The sequence below is a fragment of the Mya arenaria genome, chromosome 10 (genome assembly GCF_026914265.1).
Source record: "Mya arenaria isolate MELC-2E11 chromosome 10, ASM2691426v1".
NCBI classification, from domain to species: domain Eukaryota; kingdom Metazoa; phylum Mollusca; class Bivalvia; order Myida; family Myidae; genus Mya; species Mya arenaria.
The window spans coordinates 57,451,756-57,476,572 of NC_069131.1; the positions used below are offsets into that span (position 1 = coordinate 57,451,756).

A 24,817-nucleotide genomic window follows, 5' to 3' on the forward strand; every position below is an offset into this window, starting at 1 on the left:
CTCAGACCTGTTAAGCGGGTTGGAAAAAATAAGCAGATGAACCCTATTGATTTTGTGGTCTGTGAGTGAAAGGTCAGAGTGGTGGTGACCTCAATCTAAAAATCAGTTTCCAATCAATAACTGATGAAGGCTAGTCCCAGAGATGTTTTGACATCCACACCATCTTGAAGTGACTTAGTATGTCCATGTTCATACTACCGTATGCTCTTTAAAGATGTTTCAGATCAATGTTTCTAAACTTTATAGGACGGTAGGTTGGGTCATCATGAAAATATGTTGCATAATCATGGCTGCCTGTCCATACAGGTGCAAATACCAATGGCTATCTGTCCAATGAGGCCTTGCGGGGGCATTTGTCACATTCCTGTGACAGCTCTTGTTCATTGCTGATTTCTGGACTTATATTTTGGTTGAAGTGAAAAAAAAATTTGGTCATAAAATAGTAATTGTAAATGTCAACATGCAGAATAATGCTATTGAAGCTGTATTAATGCTTTGAAAGAAGTTACCATTGACTGTATATATATCTGTCATGTCTTGTTGTATGATTGAATGGTGATTGATGTGAGACAGTTCAAGTATTGTGAATAAATCAAACCTGGTATTCAAATGCATTTTTATTGTCCTAACAGTTACAAACTATGATATGAAATAAAATAATTGAATAATGTATTGTGTTTTGATGTTATTGCCTTATTTCATCTACCAAGTTATCGTAATAAAACCGTGTCTACATGAACCATTGATCAAATTCCATGGCATCAAAGTTGTTGCCGAAATATTTCTCTAAAATTAATCTGAGAAGGTTTTTTGCTCCTGCTGTTGTTTCTAACTGCATCATAATACATACAATGATATTCATACAATTGTATTGACCATTTCAGGTAATGAGCAAAAGCCCAATGTAGAATTGGAGGAGAACCAATGCCCATATTGTCACGAAAAGCTGTCACGGAAACTTAACCTGAACAGACACATCGCAAGCAAACACAGCAAAGAAAAGCCATTTGAATGTAACATCTGTGGAAGAAAATTCAGTCGCAAAGATGGGCTGAAAAGGCACATGATCACCCATTTAGAATTTAACATTTTAATGCCCCCGAAAGGTGGCAAATAGAAATCTTATAATCTGTTGGTCTGTCCCAACAGTTTCCAATCAATAAATGAAGAATGCAAAGGCCCAGAGACCTCAAACTTGGTTTGCAAGTTGGTTATAATTACCCGCAGATTATACCAATGGATTTTTAAGTCAGTGGGTCAAAAGTAAAGGACATTTGAAAATCTGTTTAACTGATGAATTCTTAGGCCCAGAGACCTCAAACTTGGTAGGCAGGTGGGTAATGCCCAGGCCCGGATTTCTCGAAACTTCTTAAGTCCCTTATAACAGGATAAAGCTAAGCTCACTTTTTTGAGTTTTCAATAAATTGCATAATGTTAGCTTCTTTAAGAGTTTTTATACTTCAGATAGGAGTTATCTTTTCGATAATCTCACTAAACTATTTTTCATGTATCAAAATTCAATACAAGTATGTATTTCGGCCAATTGCAATAAGCTACTTAAGCCTGTTAAGCTTAAGAACTTTCAAGAAATTGGGACCTGGTGACTAGGTGGTCACAGGTTACCTCAGCTATATACTAGTGAGTATTTGTCCAACAAGGCCTTTAGGGGGCATTTGTCATGTTCCTTTGACATCATGTGTTTATTGCTGATTTCTAGACTTATATATATTTAATTGTTAAAATGAAAAAAAAAAAAATGAAAAAAAATTCATATATTGTAAATGTCAACATGCAGATTAGTGTTTTTGAAGCTGAACTAATGCTTTTATTGATGTATCCATTGAATGAATTCGATATGTCTTGTTGTATAATTGTATTATGATTGATGTGAGACAGTTCTTGTATTATGAACGAATGAATCAAACACATTCCAATTGCATTTTCATTGTTCTCATTATTATAGTTACAAATTATGATATGAAATAAAACAGTTAAATCATACATTGTGTCTTGATGTTTAAAATTGCCTTTCATTTCATATACAAATGTATCAAAATAAAACCGTGTGGTCACGAACCATTGAAACATTCCCATCCATCAAAGTTGTTGCCCAAAGGTTTCTCTAAATATCTTCATAGTAGGATTATAGAGTTTAAGACTTGTCCCTGTTATTTCTTAATCCATTATAATTCATACAATAATATTGATATAATTGTATGTACCATTTCAGGTAATGAGCAAAAGGCAAAACGATTGGATAAGAACCAATGCCCGTATTGTCATGAGATACTGAAGCGGAATCTTGACCTGAGGAAACATATGGCAAGCAAACACGGGGAAGATAAGCCATTTGAATGCAACATCTGTGAAAGAAGGTTCAGTCGCAAAGATGGGCTAAAAAACCACATGGTCACCCACTTAAAATGGGACAATAAGGGATTATACCTATAGAAAAATGTGGATTTCCACAAAGCAGTGTTTGTAGTTCAATATTATACTTACCTTTGTAAAGGCAGTTGATCACTCGTTTAGTATGGGAGCAAATATGAGATGAAAACCAATAGATTACCCATTTAAAACGGGACAACAATGGAAGCAAAAATGGGGTGAAAAACCACCTGATCACCAATTTATAAAGGGAGGACAATGGAGCAAAAATGGGGTGAAAAACCACCTGATCACCAATTTATAAAGGGAGGACAATGGAGCAAAAATGGGGTGAAAAATCACCGGATCACCAATTTATAAAGGGAGGACAATGGAGCAAAAATGGGGTGAAAAATCACCGGATCACCAATTTATAAAGGGAGGACAATGGAGCAAAAATGGGGTGAAAAATCACCGGATCACCAATTTATAAAGGGAGGACAATGGAGCAAAAATGGGGTGAAAAATCACCGGATCACCAATTTATAAAGGGAGGACAATGGAGCAAAAATGGGGTGAAAAATCACCGGATCACCAATTTATAAAGGGAGGACAATGGAGCAAAAATGGGGTGAAAAATCACCGGATCACCAATTTATAAAGGGAGGACAATGGAGCAAAAATGGGGTAAAAAACCACCGGTCCTGATCACCCGTTGAAAAAGGGACAACAATGGGAACAAAAATGGGCTGGAAAACCATCAGCCTGATCAACCATTTAAAATGGGACAACAATGGGAGAAAAATGGGCTGAAAGACCAACTGATCACCCATTGAAAAGTGATAACAATGGGTAAAAATAGGCTGAAAGACCACCTGAGCACCCATTGAAAAAGGGACAACAAGGGTAAACATGGGTAGAAAGACCAACTAAGCACCATTGAAAAAGGCAGAGCAAGAACAACAACAACTGAAGCAAAAATGGGCTGAAAGACCACCTGATCCCTGGTTAAAAATAGGTCAACAACTGAAGCAAAAATGGGCTGAAAGAGCACCTGATCCCAGGTTAAAAATAGGACAACAACTGAAGCAAAAATTGGCTGAAAGACCACCTGATCCCCGGTTAAAAATTGGTCAACAACTGAAGCAAAAATGGGCTGAAAGACCACCTGAACCCCGGTTAAAAATTGGTCAACAACTGAAGCAAAAATGGGCTGAAATAATATTTGATCAACGATTTATGTTTTGGATGGTATTTGAAATGTAACTGAGCTTAAAGCTTAAAAGTATTCCTTCTAAAAAGTCTGTATATGAATTTTTTGACATAATTGCTTTAAAGATTAGAATTGAACAAAGTAAAATTTAAAGTGTACAAAATAGACATCATGTCTATGACTTGTGTTTGAAAATATCTCCTGTAGAGTCAGAGACATCATGTCTGTCAGGCTTACGTTTGACGATATTTTCTGAAAAGACACATTTTTAAGTCTCATCCAAATACTGACTTGAGTGACTGACAGATGAAACAAAACAGTGTATGAGTGTGATTTGTAGTCTAAAACTGTACATCTGTGATGGTAAAAAAATCAGATTAGTTTGTCTATATTATATGTATATTTGTGCTGTAGCCTTCAAAAACTGTTAGAAAATTATTACTGTGTACTGTTTAAAATGGTGGCGGGTATTGACAATATGAATTTTATAACCATTTCAAATTGTGTTGTGTATTGACCATTTGAATATTAAAACTGTTAAAAAAAGAGTCTTGTAGTGACAATATCAATTTTAAACCCTCAGATGGTATAATCGTATATTAACAACATCAATTTTAAAATTGTAATAACATGGTGTCATGGTGTATTGGCAACATTAATTTTATGGTGTCCAGTATTGACAATTGAATTGCTTTTAAGATGGTTTCATAGTACTCTACAAGAACCAATCATTAAAAATAATCCCCACAGTATTATATGAACGCATCTATCACTATGACTCAACCTACGAAAGACAGGTTGCGATATCTAAAATGATATATTTCGTTATTTCCTTTTCACAAATTCATGGTTTCAACTTCATTATTTCAGAAGTCCAACTTCAATAATTCACATTTTCAGCATTAAAATTTAATTAGATCGTGAATATGTGAACTGATGAAGCTGAAATTGTGAACATATGAATTCATGAGGTTAAAATTGTGAAATTATGAAGGGCAAATCATGAAATATTTATTATATAATTTCAAGAGTTTTTCATATATAGACCTGAAGTCAATGGGTTTTTTCTTTATGAACTCTCGCATTAAAGGGAATGGAAGGAAGGAACATAATCAGCCTTGGAAACTGATACTATTATGCTGATAGTTAATATTGATTTGATCATTGATCGTGAAGTACAACTTTTACCAGCTTACAGTGACCCAAACTTTAATGAGTTAAGATATTTTTAATGCATGAAATGCCTGCGTTGTTTTGTTCGTTGTGTGTCTGTGTGTATTTTTAAAGAGAAAAAAAATAATTGTGTCGTTTAAACAGGATCTTTTTTACTTATATAAATACTGGTCATCAGGGATTCTTAAATATTGCAGTCTCTGAATCAGTCCAGGTGTGTTGGCATTCTTTGGGTGCTTCTAATGTTATCTTCAAAACTGTTTTTAAACATAAATGGTTACACTTAATTACGATTTAAACTATATAGTTATTCACAAACCGGTTATCATGTGATGATAGGTCGCATTAGCAGTTTGTAATGTGACAATAGGCTTTCAACAGTTCATTAATGGATAGCTACAAGCACACAAATTGTTTAACTATGTCTGCTGTGATCTACTCTTGTTTGGACCGATTAAAAGCGTGTGCATATTATCTGATACAGAGTGATCATCAAAACAGAACAAAGCAGATGTTTCAATGGTGTGATGATTATATTGACATGTTTAATGGGAGTATTTGGGGATGTGTGAATGACAAACAAGGTTTTTGTGCACCTGGTATCACAATTACTACTGACTTAGCCATTTGGACCATTGTATAATTTCAGACCGATTTCTTAGCCATTTTCTGTTATGAAATCGGTCCGTTATGTCAAAATCGGTCCAGTCTGTCAAATTGTCAGTTTAAAGATGCCCGGCTAAGCATTGTTTCTTCAGGTTTCATTGTATAAACGATGACATATCATACAAGTACAACTTTATTTACTTTATTTCAGAAAACTTGATTGACCTGGGACTTGGTGATTTGAACGGCCAGGAAGAGCAAAGAAACCCTCAAAAATATGGCAACAAAAACGTTTGCCCATATTGTGGCCTGTCCTGGCGTGTTCCAGCAGAGCTGAGGAGACACATTGTCACCCACACAGGAGAGAAGCCATTCAAGTGCAGCATTTGTGGTACAGGTTTCAGTAGGAAGAATACATTACAGTACCATGTGCTCTCAACCCACAGTCAAGCAGTGCAGGAGCCAAGCACGGTTCCAAACATTTTCCAAACACAGGAGTGAAGGCTTTCACGTGTAGGATTTCTGGTGCATGATTCAGTAGAACTAACACCAAGTATCATGTCTTTTCAACCTACTGCCAGGCAGTTCCAAACATTTTTCAACCATTGAAGTATCATTTTGTAAATCTGTAAACATTATGGGACATTTATTAACCATATCAATACAATGTATGAATACATAAGCTTATGTAGTGTAAAGGGATATTCATATAGGAAGAGAAAAGGCATTCAAGTGAAGGATTTGTGATGCAGGATTTAGTAGGAAGTGCACTTAAGTACCGTATATTTTAAAGCCATAGTCAGTAAGAGTAAGAACACAGGATGTTTCACAACTGTTTCAAAATATAGAAGTGTAATCTTGAGACTGTGAAACATTGGAAAATATTTATTGAATATATTGTTATGAAAACATTAGCTAAAGTGACTCATTATGACCTGTACAGAAGGGATGATATTTTAAAGTACTGTAATGTTTTTAAAGTACTGTAATGTCCACTCTTGATCTCATAGTCGATCAGTGATAGAGCCATTTACATGCGCATACAGTTTCCAATCTTAGATTTATCTTTTTGGCATGTAATTGCTCACAACCTTATTAATAAAAGTCAGACCGTGACTTGTCCTCACAACCCATAGTCTGTCAGAACTAAATTCACTGCCAAACATTTTGCAAAGCCTGAAATGGCATGACTTATGTCCTCACAACCCATAGCCTGTCAGAACTAAATTCACTGACAGTTTCCACAGATAGAAATGGCATGACTTATGTCCTCACAACCCATAGCCTGTCAGAACTAAATTCACTGACAGTTTGCACAGATAGAAATGGCATGACTTGTCCCCACAACCCATAGTCTGTCAGAACTAAATTCACTGACAGTTTGCACAGATAGAAATGGCATGACTTGTCCCCACAACCCATAGTCTGTCAGAACTAAATTCACTGACAGTTTCCACAGATAGAAATGACATGACTTGTCCCCACAACCCATAGTCTGTCAGAACTAAATTCACTGACAGTTTCCACAGATAGAAATGACATGACTTATCCCCACAACCCATAGTCTGTCAGAACTAAATTCACTGACAGTTTCCACAGATAGAAATGGCATGACTTGTCCTCACAACCCATAGTCTGTCAGAACTAAATTCACTGACAGTTTCCACAGATAGAAATGGCATGACTTATGTCCTCACAACCCATAGCCTGTCAGAACTAAATTCACTGACAGTTTGCACAGATAAAAATGGCATGACTTGTCCCCACAAACCATAGTCTGTCAGAACTAAATTCACTGACAGTTTCCACAGATAGAAATGACATGACTTGTCACCACAACCCATAGTCTGTCAGAACTAAATTCACTGACAGTTTGCACAGATAGAAATGACATGACTTGTCCCCACAAACCATAGTCTGTCAGAACTAAATTCACTGACAGTTTGCACAGATAGAAATGACATGACTTGTCCCCACAACCCATAGTCTGTCAGAACTAAATTCACTGACAGTTTCCACAGATAGAAATGACATGACTTGTCCCCACAACCCATAGTCTGTCAGAACTAAATTCACTGACAGTTTCCACAGATAGAAATGACATGACTTGTCCCCACAACCCATAGTCTGTCAGAACTAAATTCACTGACAGTTTCCACAGATAGAAATGGCATGACTTGTCCCCACAACCCATAGTCTGTCAGAACTAAATTCACTGACAGTTTCCACAGATAGAAATGGCATGACTTGTCCTCACAACCCATAGCCTGTCAGAACTAAATTCACTGACAGTTTGCACAGATAAAAATGGCATGACTTGTCCTCACAACCCATAGCCTGTCAGAACTAAATTCACTGACAGTTTGCACAGATAAAAATGGCATGACTTGTCCCCACAACCCATAGCCTGTCAGAACTAAATTCACTGACAGTTTCCACAGATAAAAATGGCATGACTAATGTACTCATATTTTTTTGCTCATATTCATTGCAAAAACCAAGTACATGTAAGCACTTAGTATCAAAACTTAGAAATGTCATTGGTGATCTTGTGAATAACTTTTAAGTTACATGCATTTCAGGTTTTTAGAGAAAAATGCCATTAAGTTTAGTGAAGCACCGTAGAAACCTTCAGGAACCAATTTTGTATATATAATACATTGTTCTTTTTAATTCCTGTCTAAACCCGAACATTGTATACCATTTATTCTAGAATTATATGTTTACCTATATTGTATTTTATTGACACTTGAAATAAACTCCAATGATTTACATTGAATATTTATTTTAATCTTTGAAAAAAATCATCTTAACTTTATTGTGAAATTGATGCTATTTATAACATGATTGTATAATATATGAATGTTACTTATATGTATACCAATTGTTCACACTGTTTATTATTAGTATTGTAGATACAGTTGAAATAAACTTCAATGAGACCTTGATGTTAGCATTTAAAAAATGCATCCCAACCTTAATTTTGAAATTGATGCTAAAACATGATTGTATCACATATAAACGTATGCATTTGGTTGTATAATATTGTTCTCATGAGAGATATCTGGTGAGATCTCCCATTTTAGCCCAAAGGTGGTAAAATCAGTCAGAGATCATGTGACTTTTTTTTAAAAATATTTTTTATACTTCTTATGTACTGTTAATAAGGCTAAATGGAAGATACATCACACACAACAGCAGAAATGGTTCCTTACGTAGTTGCAAATTGTCAACAATTTCGAAAATGTTTTATTTTTTACTCTATTTTCTGACATATTTATAGTTCCATAAAAAGCAACAGCACAATGAACAACTCTATATTAATTGTATGCTGAGTTATCATCATTGTACAGTTCACTTCTGAAAGTTACTCTTGAGCCTGAAAATGGAAGTATTTTTTCTAGATTATATAGGGTTCCCTGCAGACAAAATAATTAAATTTAAAGTCAACAAAAAAAAATAGTTTTATATATTTTAGGCAGCACACATTGCTAAAACGCTCTCTGAATCTTGTGAAATGGTTGACAGACTTTTTACACTGAAGATCTTTATAGAACAGTCTGATTGTCTAAAATGATTCCATGCCAAATAGGTTCTGGAAGGCGTCATTTTCTATATTCATCATAACAGCACAATAAGATTGTGTAAACATTAATGGAAGTTGGGGATATTTCAAGTTTCTATTTGTGATGAATTCATAAACTTTGCATGTTGAATTTTACTTGCTTATTTGGAGGAAAACTTTGTTGTGTTTTTATACCTTCGGTAACAAATTGCCAGTTTTTAAAAAATATACTGAGTAGTCTGATATAATGGAATCAAAGCAGGTACTGTCTACATTATTTTCTTTCTTGTGTAGATATTATAGAAACATATTTTCAGGATTTCGCCACCACTGTTAAATAGCCTACTTTGTTGTTTTGAAGAAACACCACTCTGTTTTTTCCAGCTATGTCATACATTTGCGGCATGTGTGGAAAACAGTTGAAGTCTAAAAGTGGACTTTCAAAACATGAAAGAAAGCATGGCACATCTGAGGACTTCAAGTGCATTACATGCGGGCAAACATTTACCAATAGATCCTCATACCAGGACCACACCAAGCACCATAATGCGGACAAACCATTTGGGTGTACAGAATGCGGTAATGATAGTATTTTTAACTTCACTTACTTTGACTAATACCTCGATAATGCTGTCAGAAAGATTATGTACAATTGTGCCCATGCTTGTTGAAGCAATATTTTTTTCAAAAGAGCATTATGAGGATTCATAAAGCTTAAGCATGATCAATAATAAAGAATTTTCATGTCAAATGTTTCATGTCAATTTAGTAAAAGAAAATTAATGGTAATCTCCCACTTGCACTACTTCATACTAAAACTGCAAGGGAATAAATAAAATAAAATGCATAATAAGTATTTTTGTTCGGCCCCTGTATGTCACATCCAAACATAAATACGTAAGAAGGCAATTTTATAATGCAGCCACCTCTCTTGTTTGTCTTTCATTATAATATATTCTTAGAAATCTAATTGTCATTCACAAGTTGGTAATGAAACTTTAAAGACTAAAAGTTCAGTCATCAAGAAGGAATTCTTCTAAATACGGTATTATTGTGTCACATGCAGTGCACAGTCATCAAGATAGAATTCTTAAAGTAAATACGGTATTTTTGTGTCACATGCAATGTGCAGTCATCAAGATAGAATTCTTAGAGTAAATACGGTATTATTGTGTCACATGCAATGCGCAGTGATCAAGATAGATATCTTAGAGTAAATACGGTATCAAGATAGAAATTCTTAGAGTAAATACGGTATTATTGTATCACATGCAATGCACAGTCACCAAGATAAAGAATTTTTTTTAGAGTATGTACATTACACATTATTATTGTGCAATTCACCTTTGTAACCGGTTGTTTTTCTTTTTCAGGAAAATATTTCAAGACGAAGAGAGGCTTGCACTTTCATAGATTGAGTGAAAATAAAAAACTGACATGTGAAACCTGTGGGAAGAGATTCGAAAAGCGTCGAGAGTATGAAAATCATGTTACGATGCACACAGGAGAAAAAAAAGAAAAATGTGACAAATGTGGCAAACATTTCCGCTTTATAAGCAATTTGCGTCGACATAAGAAAACACATGCAGATGAATATGCAGCCTAATATTCTATATCAACTTCCCCATTGTTTTATGTTAATCGCTGTTTAAAAATTAAACTCTAATACTGTGATTAAACATTATGCAATTGTTTATTTTTTTGCTAAAATTTAAAACTTTGAAAAGTTTTTATTTGCAATATAAAGATGTTCTATGAAAAATCTCAAAACAGGTGCAATTTGATAGCCATTCAGTGCATTATCTATATAAATGCACTGTCATTTACATTACAATATATTTGTACTTGGAAAATCTGTGCAAACCAACAGACCGGGTGCATATGGCAGCCTCCGAGGTAGCTTTTTCAATTGGAGATATTGATGGGAGTGAATTTTTAGGGACCGGGCAATATTAAATCATTATCTGTGTTCAAATCTCACACTCATGGCAAGTTTATGTCCCAGTAACCCTATTTGGCAATACATCAGCATGTAATCAATTAAGGCAATTGGACTGAATTTATACAGATCTGATCTGAAAAAGTCTGTCAACCATTTCATATGATTCATTGAGCATTTTGAGCCTATCGTGCAGCTGAATATATAGTTTATTTCAGAATACAATAGGCAATATGCCCATGCGTACACAATCAATAAAATAAGTTAATGTTTATAACATAGTCAATGGTCACTGATGACCATTGACTTTAACCTTGACCTATATATATAAAACTATTGTTTATACAAAAGTTACTTTTAGAAATGAAACATTACCAAACATAGAATAAATAGAGAGTTGTTTGTTGCACAATGAAAAAGACATATACTGGGTTGTTGACGTTTTCCTAGTACACAAGGAATAGTTTTATTGGGTGTGTGTGACATACCTTCCTACCATTGGTATATGGGCATATACAAAATGTGAAATTGATGGTCAATCATGACCGTAATGTAGTGTTATATGCAAAATTTGGTTGCATAAAAATGTTTTATAAATTGATAACTGGTAAGGTTACTTTTTTTGCCTATCAGGTGGTAATATCGGTCATATATAATTATGCCCATTTTTTTATAGACAGTTATATAAATATTTTGCATACATTAAATGTATATATATGAATAGTTGTATTTCACTCATTTAGGAAAATCATTATTATGTTGCTTCAGTACATATTTGTGTATATAATATGCATTTTTTTCTTACATTTTCTTTTATGTGTGTAAATTGATGGTTCACTGTAATATTTGAAAATAAAAATATCAAAGAAACATTTTTCACCATAATTATTCTGTACTTTGTTGATATTCAAGTTAATACATGCATGCATGGGTACATGTACTTTGTACACAATGAAATAATTTCTAAAAATTAAATGTTTTCCCTACTTAGCTAGCCAGAGTTTTTGAATCTCCTGACTAGGCAAAAAATTAAGGGGTTACTTTTGTCGGCGGTGCTGGCGGCCGTGGTGGCGGCGGTAGTCAGGTCACGTTTTTACTTGTCCGGAGCATATCTCGTAAAGTATTTGTGGTTGCAATAATCAACTTGAAATTTCATATGTAGATAAATCTCATTGAGGGCAAATGCAGTGCACAAGAACCGTAACTCTTGTTTGGTTATAAAGTTCCGGATAATCTTTAATCCTGAGAGCTTTAAACTTCAGGATTTAATTTTTCAGTTGTACAGATTATATTTTGCTGGGACATACCTTCATATGAATATAAATAATTTTGGAAACAATTTCAAAACCGGTCTAAGCCCACTTACCCTGCTTTGGGCATAAATCCTTCTTGACCCAAACAGACCAACCGGCTATATCTTTCAGGATTGATCGTGTACGACACGCATGTAAAACCTGTTGTGGTGATAGTTTTTTGCTACTATTGGAGCCTAGTTTATTACTTAGCATATACTCAACACCATTTTCGTGTTACCTGAACATAAAAGGGTCTATCCTTTCTGTAATTTCAATTTTAGTTACATGAAATTTCAATGGCATTTTTCTTTCATTTTCAGACGATGGAATCCTCGAAGGAGTTAAAAAAGAGACACATTTTTGCACTGAATGCAAGAAAGTATTTACAAGGAAATCTAGTTTGAAAAATCATGTCTCCATCCATGGGTCATATGATTTTACTTGTGAACAATGCGGCAAAAAATTCCACAACAAACAAATCCTGAAGCAACATGTCGAAATACATGTGAAGAACAAAAATGTGTGTCCACAATGTGGAAAATCATTCAGCAAACTATATTGGCTTCATCGCCATGAAGAGGTTGTCCACCAAAATATTGTTATAAGCAAATTTCAATGTGACTTCTGCGGTAAGAAATGTTCATCGAGGAGTAATCTACGAGCCCATGCAGCAAAGCACTCAGCTGATAAGCCTCATCAGTGTGAAAAATGCGGGAAAAGTTTCTTGTATATATACTCTCTGAAACGGCATACATCAACGTGTGACACTTCCAGCAAGAAGGCTAAGAGACGGCTTACTTCGATGGAATTGGAATGTGAAGTGTGTAATAAGAAGTTTGTTGGTGCCAAGTTACTGAAGCAGCACAAGCGCATTCATGAGGAGCCGCGTTATGATTGCCCACGTTGTGGTGAAAAATATAAATGGAAAAATTGTTTGGATATACACTTTAAATTGTGTAGTAAGTGAACTCCATTTTGGGGTGTACACTTTAAATTGTGTTTTATTATATAAGTGAACTTCATGTTTGGATATACGCTATAAATTGTGTCGAAGTGAAATCCATTTTGGGGTATTATCCCGTACACACTTAAAATTGTGTTGTAAGTAAACTCCATGTTTTGATAAACAACATAAATTGTGTTGCAAAAGAACTCCATGTTTGGATATACACTTTAAATTAAATCATTTCTCCATTATTATCAAGCCTTAGGGAAAGAACGGTATATTGAGTTTTAATAGTGTCTGTTTTCTTTCATCAATTTTCAGTATCATATGATTATAGTTTTGACATTGTTCTGAGTGTTTGATTGAATGCCTTTTTGTTTATAAAAAATTGCCCTATGATTGAGCTTATTCATCAGTCGACAGTGACTTTTTTTGTGCAATTTACTGCCTTCTTAATTAAAGCTGCGAAAAAAATGTCAATTTTTCCCTAAATATTTTTTTTCCCAATTTGATAAATGCAGGTTAGGTTAGTGTCAATAAAAATCAATTTTTTTGAAATATGTTAACATGACTTCTATACTCTTTCACACAATATATAACGCATAAAAAAATGAAAAAATGTATATTTGCCATTATATTTACTATTTTGGCCTGATTTCGTGTTCTTCCCAAAGCCGACTTATTTTCCCTATTTACAAGGCACAGGCGATAAAAAATAATAAATCCAAAAAAATCACTGTATATAAATAATTCTAATGTACCCGAGTTAAAAATATCATTTTTGAGTTTTTGCTGTAAATATTCGATGATCACATACTTTGTCATTAGGTAATGTGAATATAATGTACACAGTTTTAAATGATGGATAAATTAATGTTTGGAACTAAATGTTTAGTTTAGTATTACCGATCATACTAAAACCAGATACATGTACTCTGTAATTAAGTTTGGTTTTCATCTGGAATATGTGTTTGTTTTAATTTGTTAGTTGTATTGAAAATGTCATGTAGTTCTGTACTTGCGTATTCATATTGAAATAAAATCGTGGCGTGTTTGAGGACATACATTTATTTTATGATACCACAAAAAATACCTCATAAATAAACCGCAGAATGAAAAGGGAGTATCCATGTGCGTAAAGAATTACTCTGAAAATAACCTGTAGCATGCTTTTGTTAAGTGAAGACCGTCAGTTGCTATGGTTTGTCGTCTACCCATCTCAGTTTGCTATGTAATTTCATATCATCTAAAATTAAACTATTTACAAAGGACAAGTGAAGGTTAAGACATACTGGAAATTATGTAACCAGCATGGTTAGGACGTAATCAACATTTCCTGAAAATGCATTGATGACCATGATTTGAATAGAAACTTTCAATAATAAATTTGGGGTTACATTTACTGCACAGTCTTTCCGATTTGTTAGCTGTTTCCAGATTGCACATATTTCAACAGTACTGATGTCATACAAGATTGTAAGATAGTACAGGCCAATTATTTAAGATTTTGTTAAAAGTTAACAACGATATTTACGCCATTTTTGTTAACTTTCAAATTGTTAGTGTTCTAAAAATGTTTAATGGTTTCACTATCTTGTGATCTACATGCTAAATATTTCTAAAATACATGAGACAGCAGTGTTTCAGCTGAACTTGTTTGTACTAGAACATGTGAGGATATGAGCCACATCATCAAATATTTTATGTTTGAAAGTTAACAACGATGGTGTTTATCATGTTGTTAACTTTAACAAAATTTTGAACAATCAGTTTGACATTTAACTGAAAAAATATTTATGACTGTTTTATAATTTCGTATTATATTGGTGACATGCATGTTACATAATGTATTGTTGTGATATGTTTTTAAAATCTGCATTGTACATTTTCAGCTATCCAAGTTGGGGGAATGATGATTTCGCAGTCCTACTTGCAAAAACGTCACAGTTGCCCTGCATGTGGCAAATGCTTCTCTCGTCCCGCGGAGGTTAAGAGGCACTATCGAATCCACACGGGAGAGAAACCATACAAGTGCCCATTCTGCCAGGCTACATTCAACCAGAAATCAGCCAAGTACTGCCATATGAGGAAGAAACATCAACATTTTATGCTGAATGAGAATTCATTAAATGAATCACAAAATTAAGCCACTTAAACAGATGATAGAACTCAGGACTGACTCTGGCTTTCAATCTTGGACTGTATCATACATTTGTTAAGTTTGGGTTTTGATGGACATTTGCAATAGAAGAAGTCAGAAGATCCTAAGAATGGAGATGCATGGTGATGGCTTTTAAAACAGTTTTTACGGGGGTCTATTCAACTCTGCTTTTAGCCTGAATCCCCCCTACTCCGGACTAAGTTTTTAGGATTTTCAAATGGGGGTTTTTAGTCTGTGATCAGGATTCCTGTTTAATTATATAAATTATTTACTACGGTGATTATGCTGTTTGATAACATAATTGGGACAACTGACCAATACTGATTTAAAGGGACTAGACACTAGATGGTCCAAAAATCACCAAAAATGGCAAATACAGTATTTCCTCAAAACAAGCCTAGTACTTAGCTAGGAGGCCAATAATACATCATTTTACATGCTAATACGAATAAACGCAAAATCGTGTTGCTGTCTCATCTGAGTTTCCCCTTTTAAAAATAGTGCATAATGGTTTTCCAGTTTAAATCATATCTGTTTATGAGAACAGATAAATAAACCATGTCACAATGTTTTTGAACTTATTAGAATTTATTTGGTGCATAATGCCGTATTAGCGATGTGATACATCAGTAAGTTAGATTCAATTGTACAAAACGATGTCAATTGTCAGTTTTTGACAATTTTCTCTTTTTTTTTGCAATTTTATCTTTGGTGTATAGTCCCTTTTAAGTTGATGTAGGCTGTTGGCAATAACTGATTGAAATGTGAAATTAAGTGATTAAAAACAGATAAAACCTGAGTATAATAGTGGTAAAGGATTTAATAGATATAATCATATTAAAAGTGGAAAATGATCTAAAAGAGAAGTATATCAGTGATAACATATGATGTGTTAATTATGTGACATTTTGCAATTTTGATGCATAAAAACTTTAATATGATGTAACTAATGTATGGGCGTTGTGATATAAAATATGAATAAAAATGCACTAGTATTTTTGTGATGCCCCCTCCCCCCAAAAAAACAACAACAACACAACACAACAAACAACAACAGTTGAGGAAAATTATTGATAATTGCTTGATGGACATTTTTTACCTGTGAAAATTTGTGAAGGATTCTGAACAACCGTGTATGGTTGTAGACAGTTGTACCTGAGTATTTAGTACGGGCAACCATGTATGGTTGTAGACAGTCGTACCGGAGTATTTAGTACGGGCAACCATGTATGGTTGTAGACAGTCGTACCGGAGTATTTAGTACGGGCAACCATGTATGGTTGTAGACAGTCGTACCTGAGTATTTAGTACGGGCAACCATGTATGGTTGTAGACAGTCGTACCTGAGTATTTAGTACGGGCAACCATGTATGGTTGTAGACAGTCGTACCTGAGTATTTAGTACGAGCATTTTCAAGTTTGTGAACTAGACTATGACTGAAATTGGTGAAATAAGTTTTTGTAAGATACGAAGTACGTTTTCAACATTTAAAAAGTTACTTATATGATAACGCGAATGTAAACAAACTGATTGGATTCAGACCAGACTTGAACATGAAACTGATATGGTATGGCTTGAAACTTGTCTTAAAAAGGATACCACGTTGATAATGAGACTTGCGCAATTGTATGGGTAGTGTGGGTGTACCAAGACAAAACCACTCAACTTCGGAGTTCGAATATATTTATTTACGTTGTCGAATGAAACCTAAAACATATAATAAAACATATAAAAGTATATGCTAACATAATCATATTACAAATAACACAAAATACAAAGACAATGGACAGTGATCGGTAAATATATCAAGGGAGACTTCGCGGTTAAATACATAAAACATTTTAAGAACTATGAGTAATAAACTGACCAGGCACGTCTAAATAAAAATTCATATGAAAGAATATTTCAGCTCAAAGATAAGGGCGAATATTAAATAAGTTAAATATTTCAGCTCAAAGATAAGAGCGAATATAGTAACAACTGTTACAATTGCAATCTTGACTTACGTCGATGATGATTCAGAATGGAATGATATAAATTATGTGTATTATTTGTAAATAAGGCCGTATGCAATGAAGCGGGAAAAAGGGGAAAAGGCATTATGGACCAATCAATAACTCTTATAAATTTAGACAAACTCGCATAACCAGTATTCACGCTGTGACGCACTCAGACATAGACGGACATTGATGGACATAGACGCAAAGAGGACAATAACCACGTAGCACAACACTAAACACGACGATACACAAACAATACAATTCAATATAAGATATAGAACCATACCAAACACACAAACTGATAAAATACTGAAATATGCACCTTACTACATATGTTATCTTAGTGTTCTGCATGGGTCGTATTCATAAAGATAATCTTAGTGAAAATAATAAACTTGGTGAAAGTTTCTGAATTTTTAACAACAAATATTTGAAATACCGGTAGCATCTGCTTCGTATTAAATTTATTCAAATGCATTTATTATTTGGACCTTTTTCTTGCTTTATTTACATACATGTATAATTGGTTTAAAAGCATTGTTTTTGTTTTGCAAACTTCAACTTAGAAAAATACCAATGTTTCATTAAATTGAAAAAAAAATCAAAGCAAATCAATATGTAAGAGCTCAGAACATTTTATTTTGTATTTGACAGACCACTTTTTATAAATGCTTTCTGGAGGTTTACAGAGATTTATCAGTGAAATAAAATTGATATTTCACTGTTTGGATATGTTACGATCTTACACTGAAACAAAATATTATCCTCTATATCATCATCAAGATAGAATGAAACATTTTTGTCTGCATGAAAGGGTATGCATATGATACATCATAATCTCATTATAATATGGTGTTGAAGGTCATTATAAACAACCATATAATAAAACAGTTTTATTTCATTTCAGAAAAGAAGTACAATACGAAGAAGTATGAATGTGTGTACTGTGGACGGAGGTGTGTACGGCCAGCTGAGCTGAAACGCCACATGCGGATGCATACTGGGGAAAAGCCGTTCCAATGCCTTCAATGTTTCAAAAACTTCGCTATGAAGTCTGCCCTTAAATCCCACATGATTATGCATTTGAGGGATCTCGATACAAATAAGAACTCGTAATTACTATGACATCTTAAGCGTATATTGCAGTCCCTGCTCACTGTCTGGGCCTCGCTTAGCTGTTCAAGGGTTGGTGAAAGTGAAAAATAAGATATGTGCAAGATGAAACTAAAAGTTCATTGGAAAACTAAATAACATGCAGAACAATATCAACATGTTTAGACATATGTAAGGAAATTAAGTTCATATGAGAGATAAGCTGAGATCTGAAAGCCTTACTTTTATAAGTTTTTGTGTTTTTTATCTGCATGATCCATTTGTTAAGACATGAAATAAGGGATTTAATACAAATTGAATTGACAAAATGAAGGATTATGAAGTACATGTGCAAATCATAGTTCTTATTAACAGTTGTTTCTAGTTCTTAATTACAGTTGTTTCGAGTTCTTAATTACAGTTGTTTCAAGTTCTTAATTACAGTTGTTTTTAGTTTGTCTGTTGATGTTTTTCGAATAAGAAATTCAAGGTTATCACTACATGTACCATAGCCTTGGTGTCAACTTGGAAGACATTGTTAAAAAACTTGGTACACATTGCCAGAAATAATATGCACATGTATAGCAAGGCCCATAACTCTGGTTAAAATAGTTGTCACGGTTAATAGTCCTTGTATGAATGTAAAAGGCCGACAAGCATTGGCTTTCGTGTATGAATGTAAAAGGCCGACAAGCATTGGCTTTCGCTTTGTGGTGCTCTTGTTAAAAATATAATAACATTTACAGGATAATCAAATTTGGTTACGGTAGATGTGTGTCTTATTTATATTTAACGTTTTTTCACTTTATGGCGCTCTCATCATGTCATGAAATTTAGAGAACAATCAAATTCGGATAAATGTGTATCTTGTTTATTTCAAACGCTTGTGAAAAGTTGAAAACTTATGACAGCATTATAGTATATAATTAATATCAATTTTGATTAGGGAATTCAGTGCAAAAATACATACACAAGATAACTGCATGTTAACATACTGATACCTTCTCTTGTGTACATGAATTGTGAAATTTAGTTGTACTACTTGGAATGAAACATTTTGATGAAATTCGAGAAAGTTTTACAAACAGTACAAATGTTCTACATTTTGGTGATTTTTTTTTATTGGGCAGAGACATGAACACACACACACTCTTCCTGAAAAGTGCAGAAATTAAATTTGTTAGAAAGCTTATCAATGCAAAGCTGATTTTTTTTTTAACCAATTATAAAGGCCGGTATGTTATTATGAAATAAGTCAATGTTATATTTAAGGCAGGCATGTTATTATGAAATAAGTCAATGTTATATTTAAGGCAGGCATGTTATTATGAAATAAGTCAATGTTATATTTAAGGCAGGCATGTTATTATGAAATAAGCCATTATATTTAAGGCAGGCATGTTATTATGAAATAAGCCATTATATTTAAGGCAGGCATGTTATTATGAAATAAGCCATTATATTTAAGGCAGGCATGTTATTATGAAATAAGCCATTATATTTAAGGCAGGCATGTTATTATGAAATAAGTCATATTTTTTTGTGTAAACTCTTTTTCTTCACATGAAGACGTACTGTTATTGTATTGAACTTCAAAATACCATTAATATTGTTCTTTATTGTAGAATATTTGTTACGATACCATATTAAAATAGAAAAGATATTGCTGTTAATTGAATTAGAAGCTGTTGTTGTTTGTTGAAAGTAAGTTTGACCTTTTTTTTGTTTGTTTTTAGTTTTAATAAATAAAAAAAAATGCTTTTCATAGTTTTTTGTTGAATTGAAAGTAAGTAAAGAAAGCTACCTATCTGCTACAGCAGGTCTATCAAAGTGATCAACTTAGGTGATTAAAACATTAACTAATTTAGGAGAGCTTTTCCTTTAGGAGAGTCATCATCGAAAATTTGAGGTCAATCCATTCCGATAGTCTTCATTATTAATAAATACCTCGTTTATATGACCAACATAATTGCCCTTGGGGTGAATTCGCCGGGTTTTTCCTGGGGTATTTTTTGGATGAGTTTATATGAGATGGCAATTGAGAAAAACAAATATTATTTAAAAAAATTAAATATTGAAAGACAGTTTGGAAATTAAAACATCTTAGAAATACATACTAAAACATTATGGCACCTGTAAAATTAATAAAATGGGATAAAACAAATGACTTCATTAAATGCTGCCGCTGATCAAACAGACGATTTTATACAACATACACCTGCCATTGAAGAGTTGTTTTAAGACTTTTAGATGGATTATCCTATATAAATTTTATATAATTTTTTATAATTTGTGAAATTTAAAAAAATGAATATTTAATAATTGCAGTTCATTTGTGTATGAAAACATTTGGTCAGTACTGTGCATGTATAATTGTGATATCCTTCAGACTTTAAAAACTGTTCGTTGATCAAATGTTCTCATACACTGATGATTAACATTACTAAAGCAATATATCCTTAATTGAATAAACACATTAAATAATCGCATCTTTGCAGGTTGCAACCAAACTGGTCAGTACGAGTGTTGGACATGCAAGAGGTTATTTGGAGCAAAGACAGACATGATTCGCCACATCAGAACACACACAGGGGAGAAACCATTCCAGTGTGTTCAATGTGGGAAGAGATTTGGACGAAAAAGCGCCCTTAAGACTCACTATTTTGTTCATATGAAGTCCTTACATGATCTTTAGGAACCAAAGGGGGAAATTATTCCAGTGTGGGAATAGATTTGGACCAACGTGAGCGCTAAAGACCCACTATTTCGTGCGTTTGAAGAGATTATGTGATGTTTAGGAACCAAGGATAGAAACATTTCCGGTGTTGAAGAGATTTGGACCAGAGAGGCTCCTAAACAGCCACTGTTTCGTGCATGTTGAGACCTTTTAGACGTGATATTTAAGAACCAGGCGTTCACTTATTAGTAAGAAAACCCCCCCAGCTGAGAGCAGAAATTTGACCACATCGCTCATAGACATTGTAAAAAGAAATGTGGGAAATGTTTTGTTTTGCTCTAGTTTGCTCTAGAATTGTTCCAAAGTTGTTTCTTTGTTCTAATTCGCTTTAAAATTGTGGTTACGGGAGCATTATTATTTAGTATCTATAGTGTAGTACATATAGGGGTATCGAATGGATTTCTTTTGGAACTATAAGTCCTTCTATGTGCATATTTAATGTCTGGGACATAATTGACTACCGTAAGTTTATATTGTTGAAAGTACAACATAATACACCTCACAAATGATCATCAGATAATATAGTGTTTTTTTAAAATGATAGGTGCTGAACCCGGGTTTTGATCAATTTGTATATATATTTGTATTTATGTTTACTCACGTTAATTTTAGGCCATATAACTTGTGGCCTTATGTATACTATTTATGATGCACATGTATGTAATATGGTTGTTTGACTGTAAATAAATGGGGTAACATACACATATACTTATCTTTATCACATGACGTTGCTTGTTTCGAGCGTTATAAATACAACCATAACATATTACACTTTTGTAACATAATTTGACTCTGATGTCATTTCGCCCTACTTAATTTAGCATCAAACTCTTTACAAAAAATGAAAAACATTGTCATTTTTGGGGACGAAGGTGTTATGGAATTGAAATAATCTAATATTTGTTGCCATTGAATACAAAAATAATGGAACTTGCTTCCGAAAAATTGTAAAGCTTAATAAGCCTTTAGTAAAAAAAATCATAAATGTATTTTATAACATCAAATGTAAGATTCTAAATTCACTTTATCATCTAAAGGTACAGCGACAAGCTAAAGAATGGAAGACTTTGTTTGAAGGTGCAAGTTTACATTTTATTTCAGTCATAACATACGCCCAAATGCACCATTTCTGCCTAAGATTGTTAAACAAAAACTGCCAATAATTTAAACCAAATAAATTTTGTTTCTGAGGGAGAGGCGCACGTACGCCGCCTCTAACTTCAAATCCTGGATCTGCCCCTGCAGGTAACATGCAAGACCAAACCAGCACCAAACACGAAACACACAACACCAAAATACAAAATGCAAAACACAACTATTAAACTTTCATCTTTGGTAAATGTGGAAACTGATGAAATCATTAATCATTTAATTGTGTGGTTGGTCTCTAGAAATGATGAATACAATACATTTTATGATGCCTTACATTATAACTGTGCCAGAAACTTTGCTCTGGATGCCTTAAGGATACACTTGTAGTACTCATTTCAGAATTACCCATTTTAGCATAGAATTACCACTATTTACTATAAAGGTAACCATTATAATAGGTTTGATATCAATTTAAATGAAGAGCGAACAGATTGGCCTTTTTATCAGCTTATTTTAGTTTGGACTTTCATTGACTGTAAGCATTTGTTTTGATGAACAATTTGTCTTATTTCAGGAAAGAAGTATCAATGCATGTACTGTGAGCGGGCTTGTGTAAGACCAGCCGAACTGGCACGCCACATGCGAATCCACACTGGAGAGAGACCGTTCCAGTGTCCACAATGTGAAAAAAGCTTCGCGATCAAGTCCTCATTAAAAAAGCATATGTTGGTGCACTTTAACACTTCAGGAATTATGGGTTAGATTCGAAAGCAGCAGTGATGACAGTATGGTGTACAATTTCTGCACATACACATCACATGGATAATGAATGTGTTTAAATATATGTGATAATCATTTGTGCAAGAGCAAACATCTCGTTCAAGCGAACACACCTCGGAGGCCACAGACCGATTATATAATTATGGAAAGTTTAATGACATAATAAAGACTGTTTATACATTATTTAATTGAATCATGATAAAAGAAGATCTGTTGTAAAACTGAATGTCAAAGTTTAGATGTCGTTGCAATACCAATCCAACGTCTTAACATGTATAGGAGGTTGAAAGTCATCGAAGTAAGGCTTTTGAACAAACATGCTCAAACTCAGAGTAGTACTCGGTATACAACAAAGTCAATAAGCCCTGTTGCATTAAATCCAGAATTTTAGCAAGCCCCAAGTGCATTCTAGAAGTGCAAGAGCTTGCTAAATGACATTTCTGAGGCACAAATGCTCTTAGTTTTTGAAATTTGAAGTTCATGTGTTCAGTTTGAGAATTCTCTGGAGGGGTCTTCTCCTTACACAAACATTGTGCATCTGAGGTCTTGTTTAAATTAATACATACATGTTCTTTGTTCTTTCATCTTTTTTTACCAAAGAGAGACACACAGATCTATCAGAAAAGAACATGTCTATAATTTCTAGCATATTAGGTCGATATGTTTAGTATAAACGTATTTTTTTCAACGTATTTAAATCAAACATTGGATGTCATACTATCATAGACATGATATTTATATCTAATAGAACTTGATTAGAATTAAAGCAGTGTTTATGACGTTTCTCTCACAGTTGATATGTCTGATAACTATAATACATTGAAAAATACAGGGACAAACCCAGCTGTCCAAAATTCAAATATAAACCCAGTTTAGAGACACAAGGCATGAGACCAAACGACAATGAACTATAGAAACAAACGACAATGAACTATAGACACAAACGACAATGAACTATAGACACAAACGACAATGAAATATAGACAAAAACGTCAATGAACTATAGACACAAACGACAATGAACTATAGACACAAACGACAATGAACTATAGACACAAACGACAATGAACTATAGACACAAATGACAATGAACTATAGACACAAACGACAATGAACTATAGACAAAACTATAGACACAAACGACAATGAACTATAGACGCAAACGACAACAAACTATAGACACAAACGACAATGAACTATAGACACAAACGACAATGAACTATAGACACAAACGACAATGAACTATAGACACAAACGACAATGAACTATAGACACAAACGACAATGAACTATAGACAAAAACGACAATGAACTATAGACACAAACGACAATGAACTATAGACAAAAACGACAATGAACTATAGACACAAACGACAATGAACTATAGACACAAACGACAATGAACTATAGACACAAACGACAATGAACTATAGACACAAACATATTTGCCAGATTGTTCTGTTACTTGAATCACATGTCTAAAGTTAAGTTATAATTTATTGGTGAAATAATTTGCAATGCATGGTTCAATTGCATACATTTTTGCAATGATCATTATTCATATGCATATATTTGTGACAGTTTCTTATCTCATTAGTATTGTTTAATTATTATGCAGTGACTTTGTTTTGTGTTTTGAGTATGAACTTGTTTATACACTTATTTTGTATGTTTCTTTTAACTTTTTTCTATTCCATTTGTTGTGTCACTGTTGATAGTTAATTTAGTTACACTGTATGTTGAAATAAAATCGATAAAAGATAACAACTAGTGTGTATTTCCTGCCTCAACAATTTATGAAGTGTGGTCCTTGCTGTTTGTACATACATATGTCTGGGGCTCAAACTCTTT

The 24,817-nt window shown here is 33.6% G+C and overlaps 1 protein-coding gene across 15 annotated transcripts in view; it reads left to right on the plus strand.

The window, feature by feature from the left end:
• The window catches only part of LOC128205330 (zinc finger protein 62 homolog), a 77,257-nt gene that overhangs the window by 37,184 nt on the left and 15,256 nt on the right, over window positions 1-24,817 (plus strand). Inside the window, exons 5-6 of one of the 15 annotated variants that reach the window (XR_008256215.1) lie at window positions 18,174-19,593; window positions 19,717-19,850. The exons of 4 other annotated variants lie outside the window; for them this stretch is intronic. Coding sequence is in view for 10 of the 11 variants with exons in the window: in XM_052906867.1 (XP_052762827.1) it covers window positions 12,479-13,125 (647 nt within the window). In the remaining variant the exon portion in view is untranslated. Of the gene's footprint in view, window positions 1-884; window positions 2,122-2,230; window positions 2,703-5,570; window positions 8,295-9,308; window positions 9,504-10,297; window positions 10,546-12,478; window positions 14,011-14,996; window positions 16,213-18,173; window positions 19,851-20,856; window positions 21,731-22,761; window positions 24,551-24,817 lie in introns of those variants that run through there. 10 more of the 15 variants (XM_052906869.1, XM_052906892.1, XM_052906897.1 and 7 more) reach the window with 10 other exon arrangements.